At 41.4% G+C, this 25,255-nt stretch overlaps 1 protein-coding gene across 4 annotated transcripts in view; it reads left to right on the top strand.

Annotated features, from left to right (window-relative positions):
- Nucleotides 1-25,255, top strand: part of LOC142008082 (protein O-glucosyltransferase 3-like) — an 86,164-nt gene that overhangs the window by 30,419 nt on the left and 30,490 nt on the right. For 2 of the 4 annotated variants that reach the window (XM_074984971.1, XM_074984962.1), the window contains exons 3-5: nucleotides 5,476-5,533; nucleotides 8,432-8,555; nucleotides 14,084-21,831. In XM_074984971.1, the coding sequence (XP_074841072.1) occupies nucleotides 5,476-5,533; nucleotides 8,432-8,555; nucleotides 14,084-19,545 (5,644 nt within the window). In that variant the 3' untranslated portion in view covers nucleotides 19,546-21,831. Of the gene's footprint in view, nucleotides 1-5,475; nucleotides 5,534-8,431; nucleotides 8,556-14,083 lie in introns of those variants that run through there. The other 2 variants (XM_074984953.1, XM_074984982.1) reach the window with 2 other exon arrangements.

Raw genomic sequence — 25,255 nt, 5'->3', positions numbered from 1 at the left:
TCTGTTCCTCCCTTCGCTCACGAATCCGAGCAGAGTTCCTCTGGGCGGCGTCCACCAACTCCCTGGATACCTTCGAGGAGCGGTGGGCGCTGTCCGGGGTCCTCTGCTCGGTATCCCCTTCCGGCTCCCTCATTCTAAACCTTTGACCCTCACTCCCGTCCCTGTTTTTTCCTTTGTTGTCCCCCGTATTCATTTGGTGACTGGGTGTTTTTAGTGGGCCCCCCCTCACTGTGAGAGGGGCCTTTTAGCCATGGGCAGGCCATGCCTGCCCACCCCCCCCCCCCCAGTAACACCAATATGAGCAGGAGGCCATACTGACTCACTACAATGAGACAACAGGTAGATACAACAACAAACTTGGGGGAAGGGGCAATAATGAGGTAATACAGGTAACCATGTTACACAGTCCTTTCAGCACATCAGCTGTCTAAGAGTTGGTGGGGTTCCTGTGTTGCAGCAGAGGTGAGTTTTAAGGTGGGGTTTACAGAGGGACAATGAAATAGCCTTGCAGATGTTTCCAGGCAGCTCCTCCCAAGTTAGCAAAGCAGCTTGACAGAAAGCATCAAGGTGAAAATAATTGCAAATTACTGGTTCCCTGTGAGTGCTGGGAAGCAGACACAAGCACTGATGCAGTCTAGTCCAGCTGTTTCCTCTTCTTCACTCTTGGCATAACCTCTAAGCCTGGGACTGGAAGCAGGACCAAGAGAAAGCTCTCAGACCTTCTCTGTGGAAACCAAGGTGGCCCCTGTTAAGGGAGTATTCAGGGGCCTGTTCCATGCTAGCAAAACAGCATAGTATCAGAGAGGTAGCTGAGGTGGTCTTTATCTCCAAAACCAAAAAGTCCAGTGGCACCTTATAGACTAACAGATATTTTGGAACAAAAAGGAGTCAAGTAGCACTTTAAAAACTAGCAAAATAGTTTATTAGGTGAGCTTTCGTGGGACAGACCCACTTCTTCAGACCATAGCCAGACCAGAACAGACTCAATATTTAAGGCACAGAGAACCAAAAACAGTAAGCAAGGAGGACAAATCAGAAAAAGATAATCAAGGTGAGTAAATCAGAGAGTGGAGAGGTGCGGGGGAGGTCAAGAATTAGATTAAGCCAAGTATGCAGATGAACCCCTATAGTGACTCAGAAAGTTCCCATCCTGGTTTAAACCACGTGTTAATGTGCCAAAATTGAACATAAAAGCCAGCTCGGCTGTTTCTCTTTGTCCTCCTTGCTTACTGTTTTTGGTTCTCTGTGCCTTAAATATTCAGTCTGTTCTGGTCTGGCTATGGTTTGAAGAAGTGGGTCTGTCCCACGAAAGCTCACTTAAACTATTTTGCTAGTCTTTAAAGTGCTACTTGACTGCTTTTTGTTTTGATAGTGTATAGACTAGCACGGCTTCCTCTCTGTAGATATTTTGGAGCATAAGCTTTCGTGGGCAAAGACCCGCTTTGGCAGATGCAAAACAGCATAGAGGAGCATTTGTGTAACTGAGAAAGAAAACAGAATTTCCAGATCTGAAGAAGTGGTTCTGTCCCTCGAAAGCTCATCACATAATAAATCATTTTGTTAGTCTTTAAAGTGCTTACAGGATTGCCTTTTTGTTTTGTAAAGCAAATAGAGTTTCAGGAGGAATATGTGCTGGTGTGAGATCAGTCTTGGTGGATGAAAACCAAAGAAAGTATATTCTAGGTGAATACAGATTATGCCCTCTTCAATTTAGCAGACTTGACCAATATTAAAATAATTTTTGGAAAAAGCAATAGAAGATGCTTTTTTATATATATATATATTGCTTTTTTTGTGCCAGTACTGAGTACTGTGTGTGTGTGTGTGTGTGTGTGTGTGTGTGTGTGTGTGTGTGTGTGTGTGTGTGTGTACACACAAAATCTGTGGAAAAAATCCTGCTTTTTTCAACAGCAAATGTATACATTTTGTCTTGGGTTCAGGTAATCTTGACTCATTACAAGGCAGAATTTAAAAAATGAATAGCAAGGTTATTCTGATGTGGATCTGAACCAATTGTTAAATAGCCTATTCATGTCTCCCTGCTGAAAACGTCTCCACCCTTTCTAGGTGTTGGCTTGGCACGTGACTTGTTTTATGTGTTGACAAAGCATTAAAATACTTTGCTTGTCACCAGGTAAAGTTCTTTGGAGACTAAGTGACATACAATAGGCAGCAGCACTGTAAGTCCGTGTAAGTAAGCTTGACTGGCAGAAGCCTGTGAACAGCTAGGCATTAGTGACTGTTTAGATGGTACTTTTGTTTTTTGTTTGCACAGAAGGGACAGCCTCACTTGTTGTGGTGGTGTTTTGCTGTGGGGGAAAAGAATTATGGAAGGCTGAAAAAAAAAAAAAGTGTGTTTACATGGAGCTATTTAAGAGACTAACTTTGGGTTGTAACACCAAAGATTGTAGTAAGTAAAACCTGTGAAATTTTTCAGTACCTCGTATTTGATGTTTCAATTGTGACCCTCATTTTATAGCATGTTTGAAATAGGTGTTACATTTAAAAAGAAATGCTGGCTTTACTTAACCATGTGTTTTGAAAATGTTTGTATAATGCGTGCAGCTGGGTACTATGCAATGCTTAGAAGAATACTAAAAGGAAATACATTGCCATCTGACAGAGAATCCAGGCATAAGCCACTGAGTGGAGCGCTATGTAGATCCAGCCTTAGAGACTACCAAAATAATTTATTAGGTGATGAGCTTTTGTGAGGCAGACCCACTTCTTCTGAAGAAGTGGGTCTGCCCCACAAAAGCTCATCACCTAATAAATTATTTTGGTAGTCTTTAAAGTGCTACATAACTGCTGTTTTGTTTTATGTAGTATGGGGTGAGGAGGTATAACCAGGAGTAATAGGATGAAATGAGGAAAGTGAAAATGTGTCCAGAATAGTTTAAAAACAAAAACAAGAACAAACCTTTCTGATGACTAGATCTATTAAAAGAGGAGTCATGAATGTCCCCCTGCTTGGAATAATTAAAATTGGGCTGGGCACAGTACTTGCAAATGTGGAGAACTCTTCTGTATACCACATTCAAAGCTGAAATGGTCAATAGATTCTCCCTCCTGCTGATTTCTAATGGAATAATACTTGGGAGAGTCTGCAAAACAGAATACCAAACTCACTGCATTTGGTTTGAAAGAAATTGTAAAGATTCTGAAATACCACAAGCTCAACTCTATATATTGTGTTCAGTGTTTAATGAATGTTCAGCATCATTGTAGCTTACAGCAAAACTTAAATATTTTTTAAATCTGATTCTGAAAACCTTATGCGCATAGTAGTAACTCCATTGACTTCAATGGGAATATTAACATGATTAACTTCAAGTAAATAAAGGAGTGGAGCAGGCTCATAAAGGCTTATTCTGCAAAACCCATGGAAATGGAAGGGAATTTTTTCCGTAGAATTCAGTGGGTTGGGGCTGATGCCCTATAGGAGGGAAGGATCCTGATATTAACCTTCCCCATTGCAAAAAACACAAATGCTATCCCTTTCAACTGTTCTTCCTTGCCTGCAAGCAAATTACAAACAAATGACAAAGCACATTCGGAAGAGACTTGGATACACAGAACATGTTGACGAGCCAGTCTATACTTGTTGTTGAAGCACAATAAAATTATTTGGTTCAGTCCAGTGAAGGCTTTAAGAACGAAAAGGAAACCATGATTGTACAAAAGCCTTTCTAAGACAGGATAGGGGACGGACACACACACACACACACACACACACACACACACACACACACACACACACACACACACACACACACACACACACACACACACACACACACAAAGACCAAACCAAACCAAAAAACACCCCAGAGAGAGAGAGGAGGAGCAAAACAAAGCCCTCTGGGAGCAATAGAAAATTAGGCAAAAAAATTTTGAGAGCCCTTTGTCAGGGTAGTAGGCACTTAATTTTTAAACAAAGGTCTACAAGTGGGAAAAGGACACACATACAAACTTACAATTCCAAAAAGACATTTCCATGTACAGCCCTCCCTTGGCCAATAATAACATCCAATGTAGCAGCCAAAAAATGATTGAAGATCTTTAGAAAGACTCCCACCAGAGTCCTGGCAACCCCTCATAATCTGGGAAAATTGTTAGGGTTTGCAGTATGCACTGACAGTTGAAAAATTAGAATTATTTTGGACTGGTAGGAGCAAGTTCCTCTGGGCCTTAGAGAATAGTCTGCCAGCTCTCGCTTTTCTCATTGCTTTTTTTCTAGAAAAAAGGTGCCGGAAGTCCCTGCAGCCCCAAATCACCCCCAGGCTTAACATCCTCACAGCCCCAAACCACCCCACCCACCCCCAGGTGCTTAACCCCCGTCTGCAGCCCCAAACTGCCCCCAGGTGGCTTAACCCTCCCCTGCAGCCCCAAACAGCCCCCACCCCACAGACAGCTTAACTCCCCACCTGCAGCCCCAAACTCCCCCCCAGTAAAGTCCTCTTTCAGCGCAGCGGGGGGGAGCTGGAAGAGAGGGGCAGCGTTGGGCAACTGCAAATGATTTCTGAAAGAGCCACATGTGGGTCAGAGCTGTCCAGCCACCTTCCAAAATGGCAGTGCCAGGAAAAAAGTGCCAGAACGCTGTTCTGTGGTTTTCCAGCAGCAAAGAAGCCCTGCTCTTTCTTATACAAGTGGGGTTTCTGTGTGATTGCCTCTGTGTCAGTATGAGACAGAAAGAGAGGCAGCCTTACGGATAAGTAGGTCTCAGTTCATTTTAAGATTATAAATCATATTGCCAAAACTTTTGGTTCTTCACACTACTTAGTTCATTTTCCAAATAACAAGAATTTAAAATTACAAAATGACCTTTCATGTTTAAAATGACTGACACAGAATTACCTTGCTCACATTGCAACAGTGTAAATGCCACTAATCTGAGGGACGTTCTTGGCTGTTCATATGGAACAGTGTTTCTCAACCCCCACCCCTTTTTTTTTTTTTAAATAGAGTACCTTTTTAAAAAAAAAATAGGTACTTCTTTTTCCTAGCATTGCAACACATTTGTATAAACAACTTAATTGCAACCAGTTGGTTGGAAGAAATTGCTTGTAGCAATAAAATTGCCATCATACTTATGATTGTGCAAAAAGGATAAAATAAGATGAACATAAAATAAAAAATGATAAGCATAAAATAAGTCAAAATTTTTATTCATAAAAAAGGTTGAGAAACACTGAGTTAATATACCCTCTGGAAGACCTCTGCATACCCCCTGGAGTACACATACCCTTGGTTGAGAACCACTGACCTAGAACATGCACAAGTTGCAGATTCAAGCAACCTGACAGGTGAAAAGCATATATCCTAAAATGCATTTGAAATCTTTGTGGACTCTTCATAAAAAGTATTTTCAGAAGCTTCTTGCTGAGTATTAAAAGGAAGCAAGCCAGCTATTTGCTCCCTTGTAAAATTTTATGGAGTTTGTCTTCAAAGCAGCCATTTAAATTCTTTTCACAGATATGACAACTTTGTTCTGGGCGACCAGACATCTTCCAAAGTTGAGGAAATGGCACAGGTAGGTAGCTTGGCAACTCTATTCTCAAGAATGTTTGAAGCAGGGACCATTTTGATTACTAGTCCACTGTCTTTGTAGAACAGACATTATGCCTACCTGGCTACTTATTTAAACATGACTCTTGCAATTCTGTATTTAAATGCTGCGGAAGATTCATATGTGGTGCAAGCCTGTCGAATTCAGTGATGTTTCATCAGGAATGCATTTGTCCCATTTGTTGATGATGCACTCCTACAAGAGAGTCCGAAGTCTAGATTCTGAAGTGCAATGTCTGGTCTCTTTACCTATAAATTATTGCTATGGGGCAAACATAACATATATTTTGGCAGTAGTAACAAAAGTCCAAATAAATGTAAGTTCACTTTGAACAAATATTTGCAGTTTTGATTTATTTACAGTTGTTTAGTTTTATTTGTCACACCTGTGGTTACAAACAGGTTGAACACCTATCCAAATGATTTCTGGCTTCAGTGCAAGTTTAAATTGAGAGGCAGATCATTCAGATTGCAGATTCTGCCACTTTTACTGGTTCTAGTGATGTCAGTGGGACTCTGTCTGGTAATGGACTTCTGAATGGGTGAAATTCTTCCGCATGCAGATGGCCTGCAAGAAACTTACGAACCACTTAAATATTATGTGCAGGTCTCAAGTGGAATTTCAGCAATGCACAGGCCTTCTGCAGGCGCTATGCGTGGAGGTAAATTTTATCCAATAGAAGTAAGATTTGGTCCAATATTTTAGGCCTGATTGTGTAACCCTGAATGCACAGAACTCCCATACTTTGAGAGGGCCGTGCGCTGGGCATTTGCAGGGGTGAGGCTCTTTGATGTCACAATTAACTACTTAAGCTAACTAGAGCCTGAGCACTGGGAAGGCTCCTCTGTGTTCTAGTTTCAGGCGACTTGTTTTGGGTGGACGCTCCAGATAGGTAGCACAGAGACATTTCAAACATGATGAACCAAATTCCTCGCTGGTGTAACTTCAGTGTAGTCCTTTAAATATTAACAGAATTACACTGGGGATGAAGTTGGTTCAGAGTCTGTTTTAACTATTTCACTGCTCTGATTACTAACATGCACTCTGCTGAATAGTGTAATCAGAGAAAAGACAACTGAAGGCTTATCTATACTTTCAGTGTTGCTTATCTGTACTTTCCCATGAGACTGTGCTGCTGTAGCACTTAGTGAAGATACTGCCTACATTGACCAGAGAGATTTTCCTGTCAGTGTGGGTATTCCATCTCTCTGAGAGGCTGTAGATATGTCAATGGGAGAAGTCCATTTGTGATGCTAGAGCTGGTGGAATTAAGTAGCAGATTTGTGGCAGGCACAGACAAGACTTTCACAGGCTAAGGGCAGCTGCTTTCGGAAGGGGCCTCAGAACCATGGGTAGCCCTGGCAAGAATCACCCTTGATTAAACTGCTTGCCACTCGAATGGATTGGGGAAGAGGAGATTGAGAGACTGATTACTCATTACTGAATTTTTGAATAAATGTGTATGTGGGAAAGAGAACAAATTGGAAACTCAAGAGTAAAGGATCACAATGGAATTTTTCATTAAACCATTGCTAATCAGTCTTAACTGTAATACTTGTAAAATACTAGTAAATCAGTTGTAGTACATTGTAAAGGTGAAATCTTAGTATTGAAGAATTCTGAGTGGTACTTGCTTATTAACTTTTTGCTGGGAGTGAATGCCACCTATTGGTGTGGGTTGTAAATGTGCCCATTAAAGAATCATGGATTAGGAAATTTTTTTTAATTAAAGCAGCAGGAGAAACAGCGCAGCCCAGTCCCAGCTCACTCTGCTGTATTGGCTGCATTGCTCCCTAAGACAAAGCATATCTTATTGCCTCTGTATAAATGCATGCTACAGCCACATCTTGAATATTGCACGCAGATGTGGTCACTTCATTATAAAAAAGATATGTTGGCATTGGAAAAGGTTCAGAAAAGCTCAGCAAAAATGGTAAGAGCTTAGGAACAGGTGCCATATGAAGAGAGATTAAAGACTGGGACTTTTCAGCTTAGAAAAAAGGAAACTAAGTGGGGATATGATATACTGGAAAAGTTATTTACTTGTTCCCATAACAAAAGAACTAGGAGGTCACCAAATGAAATTAAGGGGTAGCAGGTTTAAAACTAACAAAAGGAAGTTTTTCTTCACACAGCACATGGGAGGCCTGTGAAACTCCTTGCCAGAGAAGGTTGTGAGGACCAAGACTTTAACAGGGTTTAAAAAAGAACTAGACACATTCATGGAGGTTAGGTTCATCAATGGCTACTAGTAGGATGGGTAGGAATGGTGACAGGAGGATTTGACAGGAGGGAATCACTTTGGTGATTATCTGTTCTGTTCACTCCCTCTGGAGCACTTGGCATTGAGCTCTTGTCAGAAGACAAGATACTGGGCTCGATGGACCTGTGCTCTGACCCGGTGTGGCTGTTCTTATGTTCCCACCTGTGAGTGAGGGGGCAGTCCTTTCTCCTCCCCTGAGCAATGTGCCAGGAAAGCAGAGCAAGCTGGAGCCATGTTTCTCCCCTTTCCTTAGCAGTGAGTGCAGAGGCGCCAACGACTCCCCACCCTGCCAGCCACTAATTGTCTTCTTGCCCCCAACTCCTGGCATTTGAGGAGTGGTGTGCTACAGCCTTTGTACAAGCAGATGGACTAAAATCCCCGTAACCCAAATAAAGTGGAAGTCTGAACTATAGATGGCTGTTCCACATCCCTTGTTTCTGATATGTAGAGTTCAATTTTCCATGCATACCACATTGTGATTTCAAGCATATGTTGTTAAAAAGAATTTTGACACCCAGAAGGGTTTTCTCTCTTCTTGTCCATGTTAGGATGATTTGTTTTGCTATGAATAAGTTATACAGTCTCCAACTTTTCAACAGGCTGAAACATGCAACTCATCTTTACCATCTGAACTACCAGGTAATTTATTTGATACAACCCACGCTGAAATGGAGAACAGTGCACCTACGTGGACTGAACAACTAGAGAAGGAGCTCCAACATGGTAAGCAAGTACACTCATGCTGTTCGCCTACTGTAATACAGGTTGAAGTTCTCTCTAATCCAGAACTCAGTCATCTGGCAATATCCGTAATCCATCATGATTTTAGTAAGATGGACCTCTTATCATGGATCTAGCCAAGTTTCCCATGGTCCCATAAAGTTTGTACAGCCACCAGTCCTGGCTCTCAGTGGTGTGTGCTGTTATTTACCTGTAATTTACCCCAAAATGTTTTCTAAGAGCCCAGTAAGCAGTGGAAGTGTTGTAACATGATAAAAAATATTGATCTCCCATCGTCTGGCAAATTCTGTTGTCCAGCAACAGTCAGGTCCCGAGGGTGCCAGGTGACAGAGGTTCAACCTGTACCAACAACACACATGGATGTATGAGACATTGGTGCTGAGGATGCTGCTGGACCTCCTGGCTTGAAGTGGTTTCCATTATATAGAGGGTTTATAGTTTTGCAAAACTATAAAACCTCATGCCCACTATAAAAATAGCTTGTGCCTCGATCAGAGAGACTTCCTATAAACGAATAGTTTCTATATATGTTGGTTATTGCTTCCAAATACAGCAGCTACTTCTCTCTGACTGTGTCTATACTAGATATAGCAGTTGACCGCTGATATGCAATTTTAGCTACACCAATTGCATAGCTAAAATCAACTTATCAGCAGTCGACTGCTGTGGCTGTCTACATGGAAGAAGGGCAACTGGAACATTTCTCCTATCAATCTTCCTTAATCCTTGTTTCTCATGAGGAGTTCCTGGGTCAACTTTGACCCCGGAAAGAGCTGTTTTGCACATGCATGAAACAAAATCACGGAAGATTGACCTTGAGTGGGTCGGTCTTCCATGGTAACGTGGCTGTAGGCTCTGATGTTGTTTTATGGTTATAGTAATTCAGAGATACCTGTCCTTCTGTACATGTAAATCCCATTGAGGTCAGTATGTGGTTGAGGCTAGCCTTATGATTTGTAACATCCCGAACTGCAAGAAAGGAAACGAGCTGTGAGTTACCTGCCCTTCAGGGCCCACAAGTCATTTCTTCCTTTCTGCCCACACTGCTGCTGAGTTATCGAGGTAGGTCAGAGGGAGTTCAGATTGTCCCACAAGGGTGCAAGAAACTTATTCACCCCTGAACTTTTCTGACACCCTCCAAAAATATTGTCCCTGCTATGCCACTAGCCAGAACCTCTATCTGGAACAGCTACACCAGTTTACTTTTAAAACGTGATTATAATATGGGGAGAGAGTATGATTTAAGGTACAGTGAGGGGGAAGGTGTGCTAGTGGGAACAGGGAGCAAGAGTGGGTTGGTGGAATCTCTCTGGAACCCCCAGGCCCATTATTTTTGCAGGAGTCCTCACTGCAATGCCCAGAGGCTCTCTTTCTCTCATTCCTCTAGAGCATGGTTTCCAAAACTGGAGGGCATGAAGAAATTCCAAGGGGGTCATGAGCTGAGCTAGCCCTTCCCCCCACCACCCAAAGAAAAAGCTGGCCTTTGCTTCTGGTTCTCAGCCCCTGACATTTTACGTGGGCAACCCAGTGTAGCCACTATAAAAAGCAGGCAGCCGGTGAAGACCCACATAGATCTAGCTGCCTCTTGCAAAGGGTAGTGCGTGTGTGTTGGGGAGGAAGGGGCAGGAGGAGAAGGACTGGGTTAGATGGGGGCTGGAGGTGCCTGGCTTTGGGGGAGGGGCTCAGGCGGGGGGCTCGCAGGGCTCAGGGGGCTTGGGTGACTGGCCCTGGCACTGCAGGGCTTGGGTGGCTCAGGCTGGTGGGCGGGCGGCTGGCCCTGGCAGTGCAGGGCTCAGTCATCTTGGAAGGGTGGCTCTGACAGCACAGGGCTCAGGCAGGCAGGCAGCTGGTGCAGGCAGCTATGGCGGCTGGTACTGGGCGCAGGCAGCTGGCCACAAGGGGCCAAGAAAAAACTATTTGTACTTATTTTTAATTTAAAAAAATTTGTTTTTGTGTTTATTTTAAATTACCAATTGAATTTTTTTTTTGTTAAAGCGGGGGGTTGGATAACGGTAAAGAAGAGGCAGGGGGCATGAGGGTTTCTCAAAAACTAAAAGTGGGGGGAGGGTCGTGATGCTCTAGAGGTCCTTGCCTCCTCTGGCTGACATAAGGCCAGGGAGAGCAGTGCAGAATTTGACCACGATGTGAGTTCCTCAAAATAGTAATATCCCAAACAGACACTTAATTTGCTCCTTCATGGTCCCCAGAGGTTCTGTCCTGAGCAGAAACTCAGTGAAGCAGAGAATCTGAGGTTTGCACAGAGCTGTCTGTGACACTCAGATCTTTTTTTGTTTCAGCCTTTTGAAAGTACTCCCACTAAATTCTTTTTATCAGACCTGGCTATCTGATTTTCTTATTTAACTGGGATCAATTTTAATGTTTGATTCCCATTAATAGATTAGTTATAACTGCAATTTAGTTGATAGTGAATCAAAAGTTCTTAAATCACTTTATTACTCATTATCAGCACCTAGGTTATTAACCCATATGACCTCGAAAAATTTATAGAATGCCATTGCCAGCTACTGCATGTTGTAGTCCTTCATAGAATTAATTTACAGTAAGCAATAAACTGTATATTACTCTGGGTTGTCAATCAATTGCAGTTAATATAAAACAAATTAACTAGATTTTTAAAAATATTGGTGATTCATCAGTCTTAATTGCAATTATAAACAGTAGATTACAAATTTAAAATTATTATAATTTTGGATATAGTTATGTATTTTCAAATATTGATTTCCATTTACAGCACAGACTACAAAGTGTATTTTCTATATTACCCAGTTTATGTTTATTATTACAGATATTTGCACTGCAAAAAATATGAGACAATGGTATTTTTCATTTACCTCATTACTGGATGAAAGTACTGTATTTCTTCTTTTATCATGAAAGTGCAACTTACAAATGTAAAATTATTTCATTTATTTATTTTAATTACAAAAAAAAAAGTTTGTTACATTTACAGGACATAATGCTGCTCACTTCCTATTTACAACATTATCTCAAAGTGAGAACAGGCATTCACATGGCACTGTTGTGGACAACATTGCAAGATATTTACTTGTCAGATACGTTGAACATATGTATACTCGCTCGTGCTTTGACCACTATTCCAGAGGGCATGCTTCCATGCTGGAGAAGAGGTTCCATTTGATAATGATCCAGAGCAGTGCAGACTGGCGTGCTTTCATTTTATCATTTCAGTCAAATGCCACCAACTGGTTTGTTTTAGCACCAGCCGAACAAGGACTAAATAAGGATTTATAAGCTCTACAGTTTTATATGGTTTTGGTTTTCAATGCACTTACGTAAAAAATAAAATCTATATTTAGCTTGCACTTTCACAATAAAGGGATTGCACTACAGTATTTTTATGAGATGAATGAAAATGTATTTTCTTTGCAATGCAGATATTTGAAATAAAATAATATGAAGTGAGCACTGTCTACTTTGTGTTCTGTGTTGTAACAGCATATTTGAAAACAGAAAAAAATCTAAAAATTACAGTAAATTTTCATTGGAATTCTATTGTTTAACACTATGATTAAAATTGTGATTAATCATGACTACTTTTTTAATCTCATAGAATCATAGAACACTGGGACTGGAAGGGACCTTGAGAGGCCATCGAGTCCAGCCCCCTGCCCCAATGGCAGGACCAAGTACTATCTAAACCATCCCTGATAGACATCTGTCTAACCTGTTCTTAAATATCTCCAGTGATGGAGATTCCACAACCTCCCTTGGCAATTTATTCCGCTGTTTGACTGCCCTGACAGTTAGTAACTTCTTCCTAATGTCCAACCTAAACTTCCCTTGCTGCAGTTTAAGCCCGTTGCCTGTTGGTCTATCCTCATGATTAATTGCAATTATATTTTTAATTGTTTGACATACCAAATACTGAAAATATACACCTGTCTTATTTACAACACATTCTAAGCTAAACAGCTTTAGGACATGCAGGGCTACTCCATCTGCTCCTTTGAATGTTAATACTTTGAATGCCCTTCCAACTCTGGAAACATACACACCCAGATCTGGGCGTGCTCATCAGCACCAGTCCCAGATTACAGGATTTTTAGGCCTCCCACACATTCTGTAAACTAGACAGCAAATAAAGTGCTTCCACGTCATGAAATACCCTACCTACAGGTGCACCTATGCCACTCCCACCTCACATATCCCCCAACAACGCTTCAACATCCTCAACTTATCTTGACAGCCCCCCCCCACCACGTCCCAACAGCTCTGACCTATGTACTGCTCACCACAGCCTCCCCCAACACCTGAACCCATGAGCCACAACCCCCAGCCAGCCCGACATTCTTCAGTATACTCCCTCCCTCCTGCACTTTACAGCCTATACAACTCACCCCATTCAGGTCTTCGGATTCTGGGATGCATTAACAGGTGTGTTGTGAACAAGACACGAGAAGTCATTCTTCTGCTCTACTCTGCGCTGGTTAGGCCTAAGCTGGAGTATTGTGTCCAGTTCTGGGCAACGCAGTTCAAGAAAGATGTGAAGAAATTAGAGAGGGTCCAGAAAAGAGTGACAAGAATGATTAAAGGTCTAGAGAATGGGACCTATGAAGAAAGGCTGAAAGAATTGGGCTTCTTTAGTTTGGAAAAAAGAAGATTGAGGGGCGACATGATAGTGGTCTTCAGGTATCTTAAAGGGTGTCATAAGGAGGAGGGAGAAAACTTGTTCTTTTTGGCCTCTGAGGATAGAACAAGAGGCCACGGGCTTAAACTGCAGCAAGGGAGGTTTAGGTTGGACATTAGGAAAAAGCTCCTAACTGTCAGGGCGGTCAAACAGTGGCATAAATTGCCAAGGGAGGTTGTGGAATCTCCATCGCTGGAGACATTTAAGAACAGGCTAGATAGATGTGTATCAGGGATGGTTTAGACAGTACTTTGGTCCTGCCATTAGGGCAGAGGGCTGGACTCAATGCCCTCTCGAGGTCCCTTTCAGTCCTAGTATTCTATGATTGTGTGATTCCCACCCCATTCTTTGCATCCTGGAACATGGGGCTGCAGCACCACTTAGTTTTCTGGGGGTCATCAGGGTCTCTCGAGATGGAGGTCCTGTGCAAGTGCACTGAGTGTACATTGGTTAATCCAGGCTGGATGAGTACAAGTAATTCTTTTCTATGTGCATCAGCAAGCTAGAATTGTGGAAAGTTGCTCTTACACTTAGCTGATAAGTGTAAATTAGGAATGCAAACAAAGGTGTTGGGATGGTGGGTGAGTTGTTTGTTTTTAAATTGCACAGGCTACTAATGCTGGCTAGGCTGAGGACCAGTCCAAAGACCAGTCTCAAATCACTGCAGACTTCCTTCCTCACAGTCAGAGATATGGAAGAAGGGAAGTATATTTGGGGATTTGAATGTGTAGACTGTGGCTTCTTTCAAAATCCAGCCATGTCATTGTTGCAGTACTTTATGCTTTACAGCATAATTAGTGTGAATAAAACTCATAAAATCACTTTTTTTTTTTCTGTGCAGTTCTCAGTGACCTGGATCACCAGCTGGCACAGGAACAAGCCCAAGATTCAGTGAATAAAAAACATCTAGATGACAGTGGACCAAGAGCCCAATATCTGTGTCCCAGCACAAGCAGACAGACAACCATTAGGGGACGACACAGGCACAACCACAGTGAAACACCCAGCACATTTTTCTCTGATACAATAAAAACAGTAAGAGCCAAAGAGGACCATAAAACTTTATTCAGACCAAACAAATTTTATGACACATATATGAACAGGCGCCATTCAGCCTCTAAAGATGATTACGTGCACGAGGATTTATTAGATGGTAGTTACCCCATTCTGAGCAGAAGGCCATCTTTGATGTCTTTTGGGGAGTCCTCAGAAGAAAGCTTGCACCTTCCTTCTGTAAAACAAAGCAGTGGATTTGGACACAACAGTTATATGGGAAAAGGTACAGTTGGGAAAAGTTACTCTGTATGTTCTCTTCAGAGATATCCCTCTTCAGCATCCTCTGAACCATTTTCAACAACTAGTTTACAACATCTAGTGGCAACGGAAAATAACAGTGGATTTGTTCAACGGAACAATCGGCAAACCCCAAAGCGAATTCCCCTCTCTTCTATTGTATGGAATAAACCATATACTTCTGGACACACATCAAATGAAGACTATCTTTTTAGGACCCAATCGTTAACAGAATTTAATACCACAAAACGGAATACATATCCTTGCCCTCTTCGTGAAAACACTGAATATGAATTTTATCGGTCAAAACACCATTACAGAAGAGCTGTATCAAGTACTAATTGGTTTAATAGCACCAGCTGCATGGAGAAAGCTGCTACTCCACTATCATTTGAAAATTTGGAGAACTACCCATTATGCTATTTGGAAAACAACCTCTCTAGGTCCCACAATAGAGATGCAGCTTGCCATTGTAGGTTCCAAATACACCAAAAGAATTCTCCTTTTGGAAGAAAAGAGAAGCCCTCTTCCTGGTCTGATATTTATCAGCACTACAGTGATGAAGTGTTTCTTTCCCCTGATGCTCCTAATGAAATGATTACATCTAGTTTAAATAGCATGCAAAGTGTACGTGCAAAGAATGCTGAATTTGCATCCCAGTACCATCAGAGTGACTTTCAAATATGTGTGTCAGAGAACAGAAACAGAGAGGAGATATTAAGCGATGCAAGTGGTCGACTGCTTTCGAAGAATTCAAAAGACCTTCAGAGCTGTCTTGCATATGAGTCTGCAGTTACTTCACCCAGCATCAAAGCGGATGTGTCTGATTATGTCTTACTGGGTTCAAGGGTCAAAACAAAACTGATGGCAGAGAACAGCAGTTCTTCAATTAAGTTTTCCCAAAGCCAGCCACAGCATTTGGTTAACCCAGCAAATATAACGAAAGATTTTAAAAAAGCTACTTCGGAAAAGGTCAGAGACTTCGAACAACCAGACAAGGTAGACCAGAACTGTATTAAAGACATAAGATTACAGCCACTTTCTCAGAAAATGGGTGCAAACAATATTATTGTTCCCCAGATATCTCCTTCTAATAAATCTGCGGAGGCTGTCTTGCAAAAGAACACATCTCTTTTTAATTCATCTCTCCCACAGAGTTCAGAGAAACAAACCCAGCTCACTGCCACAAAAGATATTACAAAAAATAATATAGAGAGGAGTTGTACAAGAAACATACAGAGAAAGGAAAATCATTTTTCTGCTCACAGTGAACTTAATCAGGCCCCTCCTCTTCCGTCTGCTGATGAAAGCAAAAGGGGATCATTTATGTCGAGTTTGAAGCAATGGGAACATCATCTGCTTAATTTATCAAAAAGAAAAGGCATTAAATTAGGGAGCCAGAGATCAGAAACTACTAATCGTACCACTCCTAAGGGACAGTCTTTCCTTATAGACGGTTTACAAAGTAGTGCATTAGTTCATTCTGCTCCAAGTACTGAAACCGTGGCAAGCCATCAAAACATACTGCCTCCTTCTCAAGAACTTTTGTCTCCTACTTCACAAGGCTCTGTACAAACCTTTTCGCATAAGAGCTATCCTAAACCTTTAGAAACTCCAACTAATTCTTCAGTGAATTGCAGAGTTACTGAAGCTCCAGCAGAACCTGGGAAAGTAGTTGAGTTGATAAGTGCTTTTGCAAAAGAGATTCCCCAGGAGAAACCCCAAGATCAAAACATTTTAGCCAGTGAAGACCGTAATAGTCAACTAGCTACTGGTGGTTCACAAAACAGGACCGCCGAGAATAGATATGCACGTAGTTTTGAAAGAGGTCCAGAGACTGCCGAGTGTAGTTTAAACTACTTTTGCTTGCAAAGAGAAAATGGAAAAATAAGACAAAATGTGTCTTGTATTGAAAAGTTCCATAGGGAGGGAAGCTTACTGAGATGCAAAAGTAGTAGCAGCATTTCTGGCTCTCTTGGCAAAAGCAACCTTAAGACTCTTGAGCCTGTTGTCATTTATTACACCTTACCTAGAAAATCAGCTAGTATCTCTGGCGGTGCAATGTTGGATGTACCCATCTCTTTACCAACAAGTAAAACAGCCATGTGGGATCATATAGAGAAGCAGACCTCAGACAGAACTTCAGACTTTTCTTGTAATCAAGGAGATAAAAGATCTTCCTTAGGATCATTACATTCCTCCATAAGACCAAGACCTTTAGATGGTATTACAGGTAACAAGCAAAATGGCCTGCAAAGTAAGGATCATCCTTTACCTCTAAACAGGAGCTCTAACCATTCCTTCACTAGTAGTACAGTTGTCCCTGAATCAGGTGGAGTTATGGAGCAAGAGAAACTTGTAAACAAAAAAGAATCCCCTGTACTTTCAGACTGTTTGGAAAAGGCAATGGGGGATTCTTTGCAGAAATATAAAACAACTAGCATATTCACAGTTTCTGGCAATGAGGATCATATTGAATATCATGAGCTGATTTCAATTTACTACACTTTACCACGGAGGCCTTCAAGAACATTGTGTAATCTTTTTCGGGATGATCCAAAGATCACAACTTCACCTCTTTTTACGGAAAAATCTCAGTCACCAAATTTGTCAGGCAAGAACTATAAAGTTCGCATTGGTTTAGGAAACATAACTTTTCCCAGCATCTTGGACAAAGGGAGACCACCCCATTTTTCTGATCAAACACCCACAGCACCCCAGAATGCCAGGACTGGAGCTGTTGACACTCATCAGGAAAGCTCATGTTTATCTCCCAGTACTGAGAAAGTACCCACTTCACAATTAACAAGTGATGTGCTGAATAAGAAAGATATTTCATCAGGGCTTGCATTAAAAGAAAGCATGCTTCCTGATATGGTGAAATCAGACATTTCCCTTCATGATCCAGAACCTACTGCTGAACTAGATACTTCTGTGAAGGCAATTTCTACTGCTTCATACAACCAAAATATTGATATATGCTTTTCTTTGGGTAAAGAAAGTAAAGAAAAGGATGACACTTTGCATGCTGGCACACTATTAACTTCCACTTTACCAACCCTCCCAAAAACCAAAGACTCTCCAGAGACTGTTTTTCATTTTACTTCTGCAATTAATACCATGCAAAATAGAGACTCCAAAAATTGCCAGCAATCTACTAAAGTAAAAGGGAATAGCAATCAAAATATTTTGCCACTCCAGGTAGATAAAAATAGTTCCCGTAAAGAAAAAAGTTGTATAGAGTCTGCAGTCAATGATACACCAATAACCTCTACTGACAATAAATCTAGGCATGATACAGGAAACAAAGCAAGATCAGATTTTCAACATCAAAGCATTTCACCATATAACAATACACGTATCGGATTTCAATTAGGAGCTGAAAGTTCCAGAAATAGCACAGATGAAGAATTAATGTCTGATAGCAAAATGCTTTCAAATTCACCTAAAAACCCATTTCAGCTAGGCACAGCTTCTGCAAAAGTTCAGCCAGCGCTAATCGGTATCCCCGACACAAATGCATTAGTAAGCCCCAAAACTAAACAAGAGCAAATATCTCTGAATTCTCAGATGGACAAAGATCAAACTATTTTGCAGAAACCTGTGATGTGCAGTGAAGATAAATTCTCAGGTGTCACACAAGATCTGCAACTGCTGCAGAGTTCACCGAGGAAAAATAAGCTGCTGTCTAGTAGCGCTGAAGGTAAAGTCAGTGATACAGAACAAAGGAAAAACAGACCCTCAGCTAAAAATGAGGTGGCAGCAATTTACAAAACATGCAGAAAATTTTCTAGTAAAAATGTAAACCCCAAGCCACACATAAGTAGTGTATTTTCACAGAATGATGAAAGTACCACTTCTTTAGAGATTAGCATGACCCACAACACGCTGCATTCTCCTGCTACCCAGCTGTTTCTGCAAACGGGGGATAAAAACCAGAATCAAAATCTGTCCCCTGGTGTTTATGATATTCACAAAATAGCTGAGAAGAATAAGCAATCACAAGCTAATGACTTTCCATTATTAGTTGAAAACAAGAATCAGAGGGCTTTTGCAAATTCATGCAGCCAGAGGAAAAAAGTCAGTTCCAGACAGAACGAGAATGAAGCGGAAAGCAGGCTGAACCCCACAATCCCAGTTCCAAATGAAATGGCTATGAGAAGTAAGAATCCCCAAACACTTGGCCAGGGGGTTGAAAATAGATACAAACACATCTTTTCCAGAGCCACTGAAGCACATTCACCTGCCAACCAACAGATAATGAATTCTGGTAGTTCCCATGATCCTCTGCTGTTGCTATCTTTAACTGACAAAAACTCAAATGCATTTGTAAAAAATTTACAGGCAAATACCCGTTCACAGAGCCAGGTCCTTTCCCTTGATGACTGCGATCATGAGCAGCACATTCATCAGTCAAAAAGTTTAAAAAATGCAAACTTGCACAGTAATTGGCCTCGCATGAGTCGTGCAAAGAATCAACGTGAACGTCACTTCTCTGAGAGCACCTGTACTCAAGATTCTGGTGATCACCATGGCCTAGGAAATATCTGTCTACCTAAAGAAAGCAGGTACAGTAGAAAGTTTAAATCCTATTCTGAGCTGTGCTCTTTTGATGAAAATGAAAACTGGGCTTCATGCGATGAGAGGAGCACAGCTTATGGCACTAGACGTGTGATGTATCCTTCTATTGAATTTGGTATATTTGGAAAAGAACAACAACTGGCATTCTTGGAAAATATCAAGAGATCGCTCACAGAAGGGAGATTATGGAGACCATGTCTTCTTAAAAATCCTGGCTTTCTGAGACATGCAGAGAGTGATTCTTTAAAGAGGGCTGAGCTCTTGAACTCAAGTTCCAGTGGCAACAAAATGTCAGTAGATACTTCTCCCCTGGGAGAGACAGTTGACATCTATAGAGAAGAACCAATGGTTTATTCAGACTCAGACGCTGATACCACTACAGATGATGAATATTATCTTAATGAGACCGATAGAGAATCAGAACTGTAAGATCCTGTAATATAAGACAGAGTGATCTTTTGTCTGAAAAGTGTTTTGGTGGTTGCTGGGTTGGCATAAACATGTAACATACTTTGAGCTAGAGCCTGTGCTGATGTGAAAGAGTATTGGTCTGTTGATTTATGCAAGCTCAGATTTGGCCATTTTGTATTTAAAAATCTATTTAAAACTGTCATTTTGTTGTGCAAGCAAAAGATAAATACCAAAATCTTCTTTTAAAATATGTGTTTTATTAAGAAAAGCAAGATGAATGTAGAACTTTTTATTGTGTAATGATGTAGAACTGTCTCAGTTGATTTCAGTAGGTGTTGGATTGAGCTCTCGTGCTCAGTTGCACAGTGTTTTAATGTACAGAGTTCTAGATTTTAAAATCCATGTGCTGAATTTCTCCCAGCGATTTTTTTCCTCTATAGTTTTGCAGATAGTAAAAAGTCATATATACATCCACACAGTGATGCAAACTTCCATCCCTTTGGCTAGAACTAAGGTGAAAGCATCCTATTGAGGATAGGCAACATCTCCAAAAAACATGGCAGATGCATGCAGTACTGCTACTGAAAAATTGGGTTAAATCCTCAATATAACAAATGCACATGTGATAGTTTGCTTTTTCAGTGTCATATGGAAGATACAGTGTCAAAATAAGAAAGAGCCATTGCTGGTCAGGGCTGAGGTGCATTGTAAGGGTGGCTTGCTTTGTCCTGAACATGATTCTAGTTTTTAATAATAAATTGTCACTTCATGCAGCACTAAACTGAACCAAATTTTTAAAAAATTCTACAACTTGGTTCTTTTCTGTTCATTTTCTATGTATTTCCATTTTGTACACTTTATGGACTCGGTCTTTAGCTGCATGAAGCTCTGGCTGGGCACAGCACTGTTAATGGGAAAGCAAACACGACTCTTGATTACTCTTCCATCTCTCCTAACCCACAGTACATCAGGGCTAAAACCATCTTTAGCATAATTTATAGCATCTTTTTGGTAGCTGAAACTTGCACCAACAAAGCAGTCCTAGGGATCACTGTGCTGTCTGAAGATTGGCAGAATGCTGTGTTCTCTTGCCCTGTCTTCCCTCATTTCCTCTTCCTCACCATACCCTTTATACTGAGGCAAGGAGCATGTTGAAGGAATACTCAGCTGCCTGCATAAGAGAGCTTAAAGGGCTGCTTTACGTCACCTCACTAAGCGTTTAATGAGGCTGAAATACCTGGCCCTATGAGTAAATTATATGTTTTTAAATAGCTGCAATTTTTTATGTAGCAACCCACATCAGAGCTTGAGCAACATCTTTTGATATGTTGTGTCTCACATCTTCCCTATATTAGCAGCTCTCTGGTATTTTTCTAACATGCTCTTAGTCATTTCAGTTGTTTTCATCCTTTGACTAGAAAGGCTGTTAACGTTTCCCCTGAAGCTGTTCCTATACCATTTTACAAAATGTTGTATTGACATTACCCAGTAGCCAAAATCCATGCTGGGCCCTGAAATCTTGACCTAAGCTTTAATCTCTTGTTCAAAATCACATTAACATCACATCTTCTCTTAAATTAATCTCATTTCAGATATTTCAATTTTTTTCATTTATTAATATATTTTTGTAACTGGAAAGACACTGCTCTAATATTTTTAATATATTTTAGGCAAAGCAAGACAATTTGTATGAATGTTCTACATGAAAAATAGTGTTAGAAAATTGGTACCTTTTTTACATTAAAGAAGTGGAGCTGCAATCTGAAAGTGTTTTGATATACAAATATTGTTGCTGTATACTTTGATATTTTCTTCGGTTGTACATAAAAATTAATATAAACTCCATATTTATGTTCAGAATTGTTCTTAAGTGGTATCTATTTTGAAATGATTTGCACACAGACTGACACCTACAGTATTGGAAAGTAATAATAGCCTTGCAAATGTAAAATGTGCCATTCTCATGAGAAATGTTATAACTTGTTGTTTACATGGTTCAATAATGTTAGATTAATAAACCATTTGATATATCAACTAACAGTTGTCTTATGACACACTACTACAATTGTATGTTGGCCCAACAGGTGGGACTGGCAGACTGCATGTTAAACAGAAGCAAAATAAATGTTTACAGGGAGATAAATGGTCACAAGATATGCTCAAGCAGAAATGGATTATTGGAATGCTCACACTTGTATTTTACCCACATGGTAGATCTTGGACTAAAGTCACACACTGGATGCATAAAGGAGGCTTTAATTAAATGCAGTGCTAGGCCTATGAAGAAGACTGGTAACCATACAAAGAAATCAATTAGACTATATCTAGACTAGAGGGTTTTGTCAACAAAACGGCCGTTTTGTCGACAAACCCCACAGAGTGTCCAGATTCTCAAGGGCATTCTATCAACAGTAAGAGATCAGCAGAGATCTGTCAACAAAAAGCTGGTCTGGACGTTTTGGTGGCCCTTCTGCTGACAGAAAGGGCTCGTGGAATGCCAGGCAACCCTGTCCACTGTGCTTCCGGTTGGCCATTTTGCCGATAGAGCGGCCAGACAGTCTGGCCACTCTCTGTCAACAGAGTGGATTGTTCTTTCCATCCGCTTTGGCAGTCTGGCAGTGATCTGTCGACAGAAGTTATGTTGGAAGATACCTTCTGACAAAACTTCTGCCAACAAATCCCTCTAATCTAGACATAGCATTAGAATTCCATTCAAAATTAGTTGTGCAAGACTGGGTCAGAGTAGCTGGTAACCATTTACATTATGGCTGATGTAGTTTTGTTATGAGTCACTCAAAGTCAAAAGGGTCAAATTCATCCCTTCAATAAGTTGCAGCTCTTCTAAATTGAATGAAGCTACACTATCTTCAGTGAATTAATTCACAGGGGTGAATGTGACCTGTTATGTTGTCTTAGCCTTCTCTTTAGCTATATATTATAGAAATGTTCATGTCTTATATTAATACTGAAATGACTGGTTTGAAATAAATGGTGCATGTACTGGTTTTATCTGTGCATTCAGTAACTCATGCTGAACCCAGGCTATGGTTTTACAGTATCTTAGTGCTGCTTTTGAGATACTGATGCCAAACAATGCTAAGAGCTCAAATTTAAAAGATTTACAATTAAGCACCCAAGCATGATCCTTCATAAGTTCTAGGCATGTCCAAAGGTGTTCGAGTATTCAGTGTATCGCAGGAACTGTGTGTTTGATTTAGCCAGCTTTCACAGAAGAGTTAGTTGACATTCAATTCATGCCATTCATCTGCACAAGTACTGGCAGTGGAGCTAGACCGCTATAGATTGTTATTTCTAAGATGCCCACAACTACAGTTGATGACAGCCAGTCATTTGTGCCCCAAAAGCCTTCTCTTCCACCAGAGCTACAATATTCTCTGTAACAATCCACACACCTTGCTAGCCCTTCATTCTGAGCAGAAGCAAAACATCATTCAAACGAGAAGAGCTTTAACATTTGCAGCGAGAGCCACATAACGATAACTGTGGCCTTTATGTGAAGTGAGAGGACAAGAGAAGGAAACTTCCCTTTGCTAGACCTATGAAAAGGTCAATCAAGGATGGGTCTGCTATCATGTTGTCCCTGCTTTAAATATGGCTCCTTGTTTCCCAAAATGCAACAAGCCTGGGAGATCATGAGTCCTACTTCTGCACCATTCTAGTTCCGCAGCCTGTTTTAAACTCTGCTGGTGGGACCATAAGCCAGCTACCAAAAATGGCCCAACAAGAAGAAAAGTGGTATGAGCCAGATTGTGGACACATGCTTGAAATGCTTTTGTAATGCATGCACAGATTTTATTAATGCATACGAGTCACGTATGCTTACAGTAAACTCTCCATGTAATGGACCCTGACATAATGGACTTCAGAAATAACAGATGCTGTCTGCCAGCCTTCCTCCCCCATAAATGCCAGTAACTCACCAGAGCCACTGGAGCAGCTGCTGGGGCTGGAGGAGCTACCACTGTGGTTGGGGCCACTGGGGCCAGAGGACTGCTGACGGAGTCTGTGGAAGGAGTCAGGCTGGCATGCAGCTCCTCTCCCAATAACTGGGAGAGGGAGCTGGAGGTGTGAGGGGAACAATGGGACAGGAGGGGGAATGGAAGGTGGAGGGCAGAGGATGGGAGCGAGTGATGGGCTGGGAAGGACAATGCATTGTTGTACAGTACAACCATTTGGATATAACACACTTTCGACATTAACAGACACCCCTTCCCCTCATTGCTCTGCTAAATGGAGGGTTTAATGTATTTAATTATACAAAGTATAATTCTCTGACATTGGTACTGCATTGTCCCAGTGGAGTAGCCCTGTTAGTCTGTAACTTCACCAATAACAAGCAGTCCTGCAGCACCTTCAGCTTTTGTGGGTAATCTGAAGTGGATCTTACCCATGAAAGCTTGTGACCTAATAAATTTGTTAGTCTTTAAGGTGCTGCTGGACCACTTGTTGTTAGTACTGCATGTTACTGCTATTTATGATTTACAGTGTGAAAGTATTGGTACTGGGGTGATGCCACACATGGGCAGCAGGTATGATAGGCCACAGAAGGTGGGCTGGGATTGTTGGCCAGCCTAGGGCTCAGGTTGGGTTTCTGGCTGGGGCTGACCTAGTGCTTCTCGGACAGTGGGGGAAGAAGAGGTAGCTCTGGCTGGCCAGGGCCTTATATAGCCACAAGAGGGGCTGTGAGGGAAGTCAAGGCTCCTGCTGTTAAAGGATGGGGCCTCATGCAGAAAGGGGAAGTGCCGTGGAACTAACCTGCACGAAGTCCTCCCCTATGCTGCTGCACTTTCTGGCTTCTATCATGTACAGGGTTAAGTTTTAGAGGGAAAAAACCAAGCCAACAGTTCTGTAACACCATGAAGACTAACAACTTTATTTGTTAGGTAATGAGCTTTTGTGGCTCTGTCAGATTTGAAGCAAAAATAATAACAGGGCACGTGCCCTGTATATGTATCAGGAGCGGGGAAGAAAAAACGGCTGTGAAAGGTGTAATTAAGTGAGATGTGTGCCATTCCTGCAATATCAAAGGTGGGGAAATTGTTCCTGTAATGTGTAATGCAATTGAGATCCCTGTTGAGTTCCAGATTAAAGATATCAAACTTGCAGATGAATTCCAATTTAGATGTCTTGCTTTGTAATGTGTTAAAAATCTCTTTTTATTATGCATAATACACTTACCCTAAGGTCAGTTATGGTGTGTCCTGCCAGATTAAAGTGCTCACCTACAGGTTTATGTGTATTCAAATTCTTGATGTCTGATTTGAGTCCATTCATCCTTTGGGGCAGAGACTATCCCTTTTGTTCAATGTACATGCCAGGGGGAATATCCTGCCACACGATGGTTTATATCACATTAGTGGATGTGTAGGCCTATGAGCCCCAGGGGGGTGTGGCTGACAAGGTTAAGTGCAGCGATGGACAGAGTTGACAATGGGTTTTGTTGCAAGGAAAAGTCTCAGAGTTAGTATTTCATGCTTGAGGTCAGAGGTGAGCAGGGGCTGCAGGTTGCCCCCAAGTGTCAGGCTGATACTAGTCTTCATTGCCCTTTGCTGCTGTAGCTCTTACTTCTCTGTTCTCCCCTCCTGCCCCAAGGCCGGTGCCCTCGGAAGAGGCTGTAGCTCTGTTTCCTCCCTCTCCCCTATAGTGGACCAGCTCCATGGGCCTCTGTGCGCCCCTTCAGCTGGCGGTGAACGCGGGGCGACAAAGC

Source organism: Carettochelys insculpta, chromosome 1, assembly GCF_033958435.1.
Source record: "Carettochelys insculpta isolate YL-2023 chromosome 1, ASM3395843v1, whole genome shotgun sequence".
NCBI classification, from domain to species: domain Eukaryota; kingdom Metazoa; phylum Chordata; order Testudines; family Carettochelyidae; genus Carettochelys; species Carettochelys insculpta.
The sequence above is the reverse complement of the archived record's forward strand: the minus strand, read 5'-3'. Positions and strand labels throughout refer to the sequence as shown.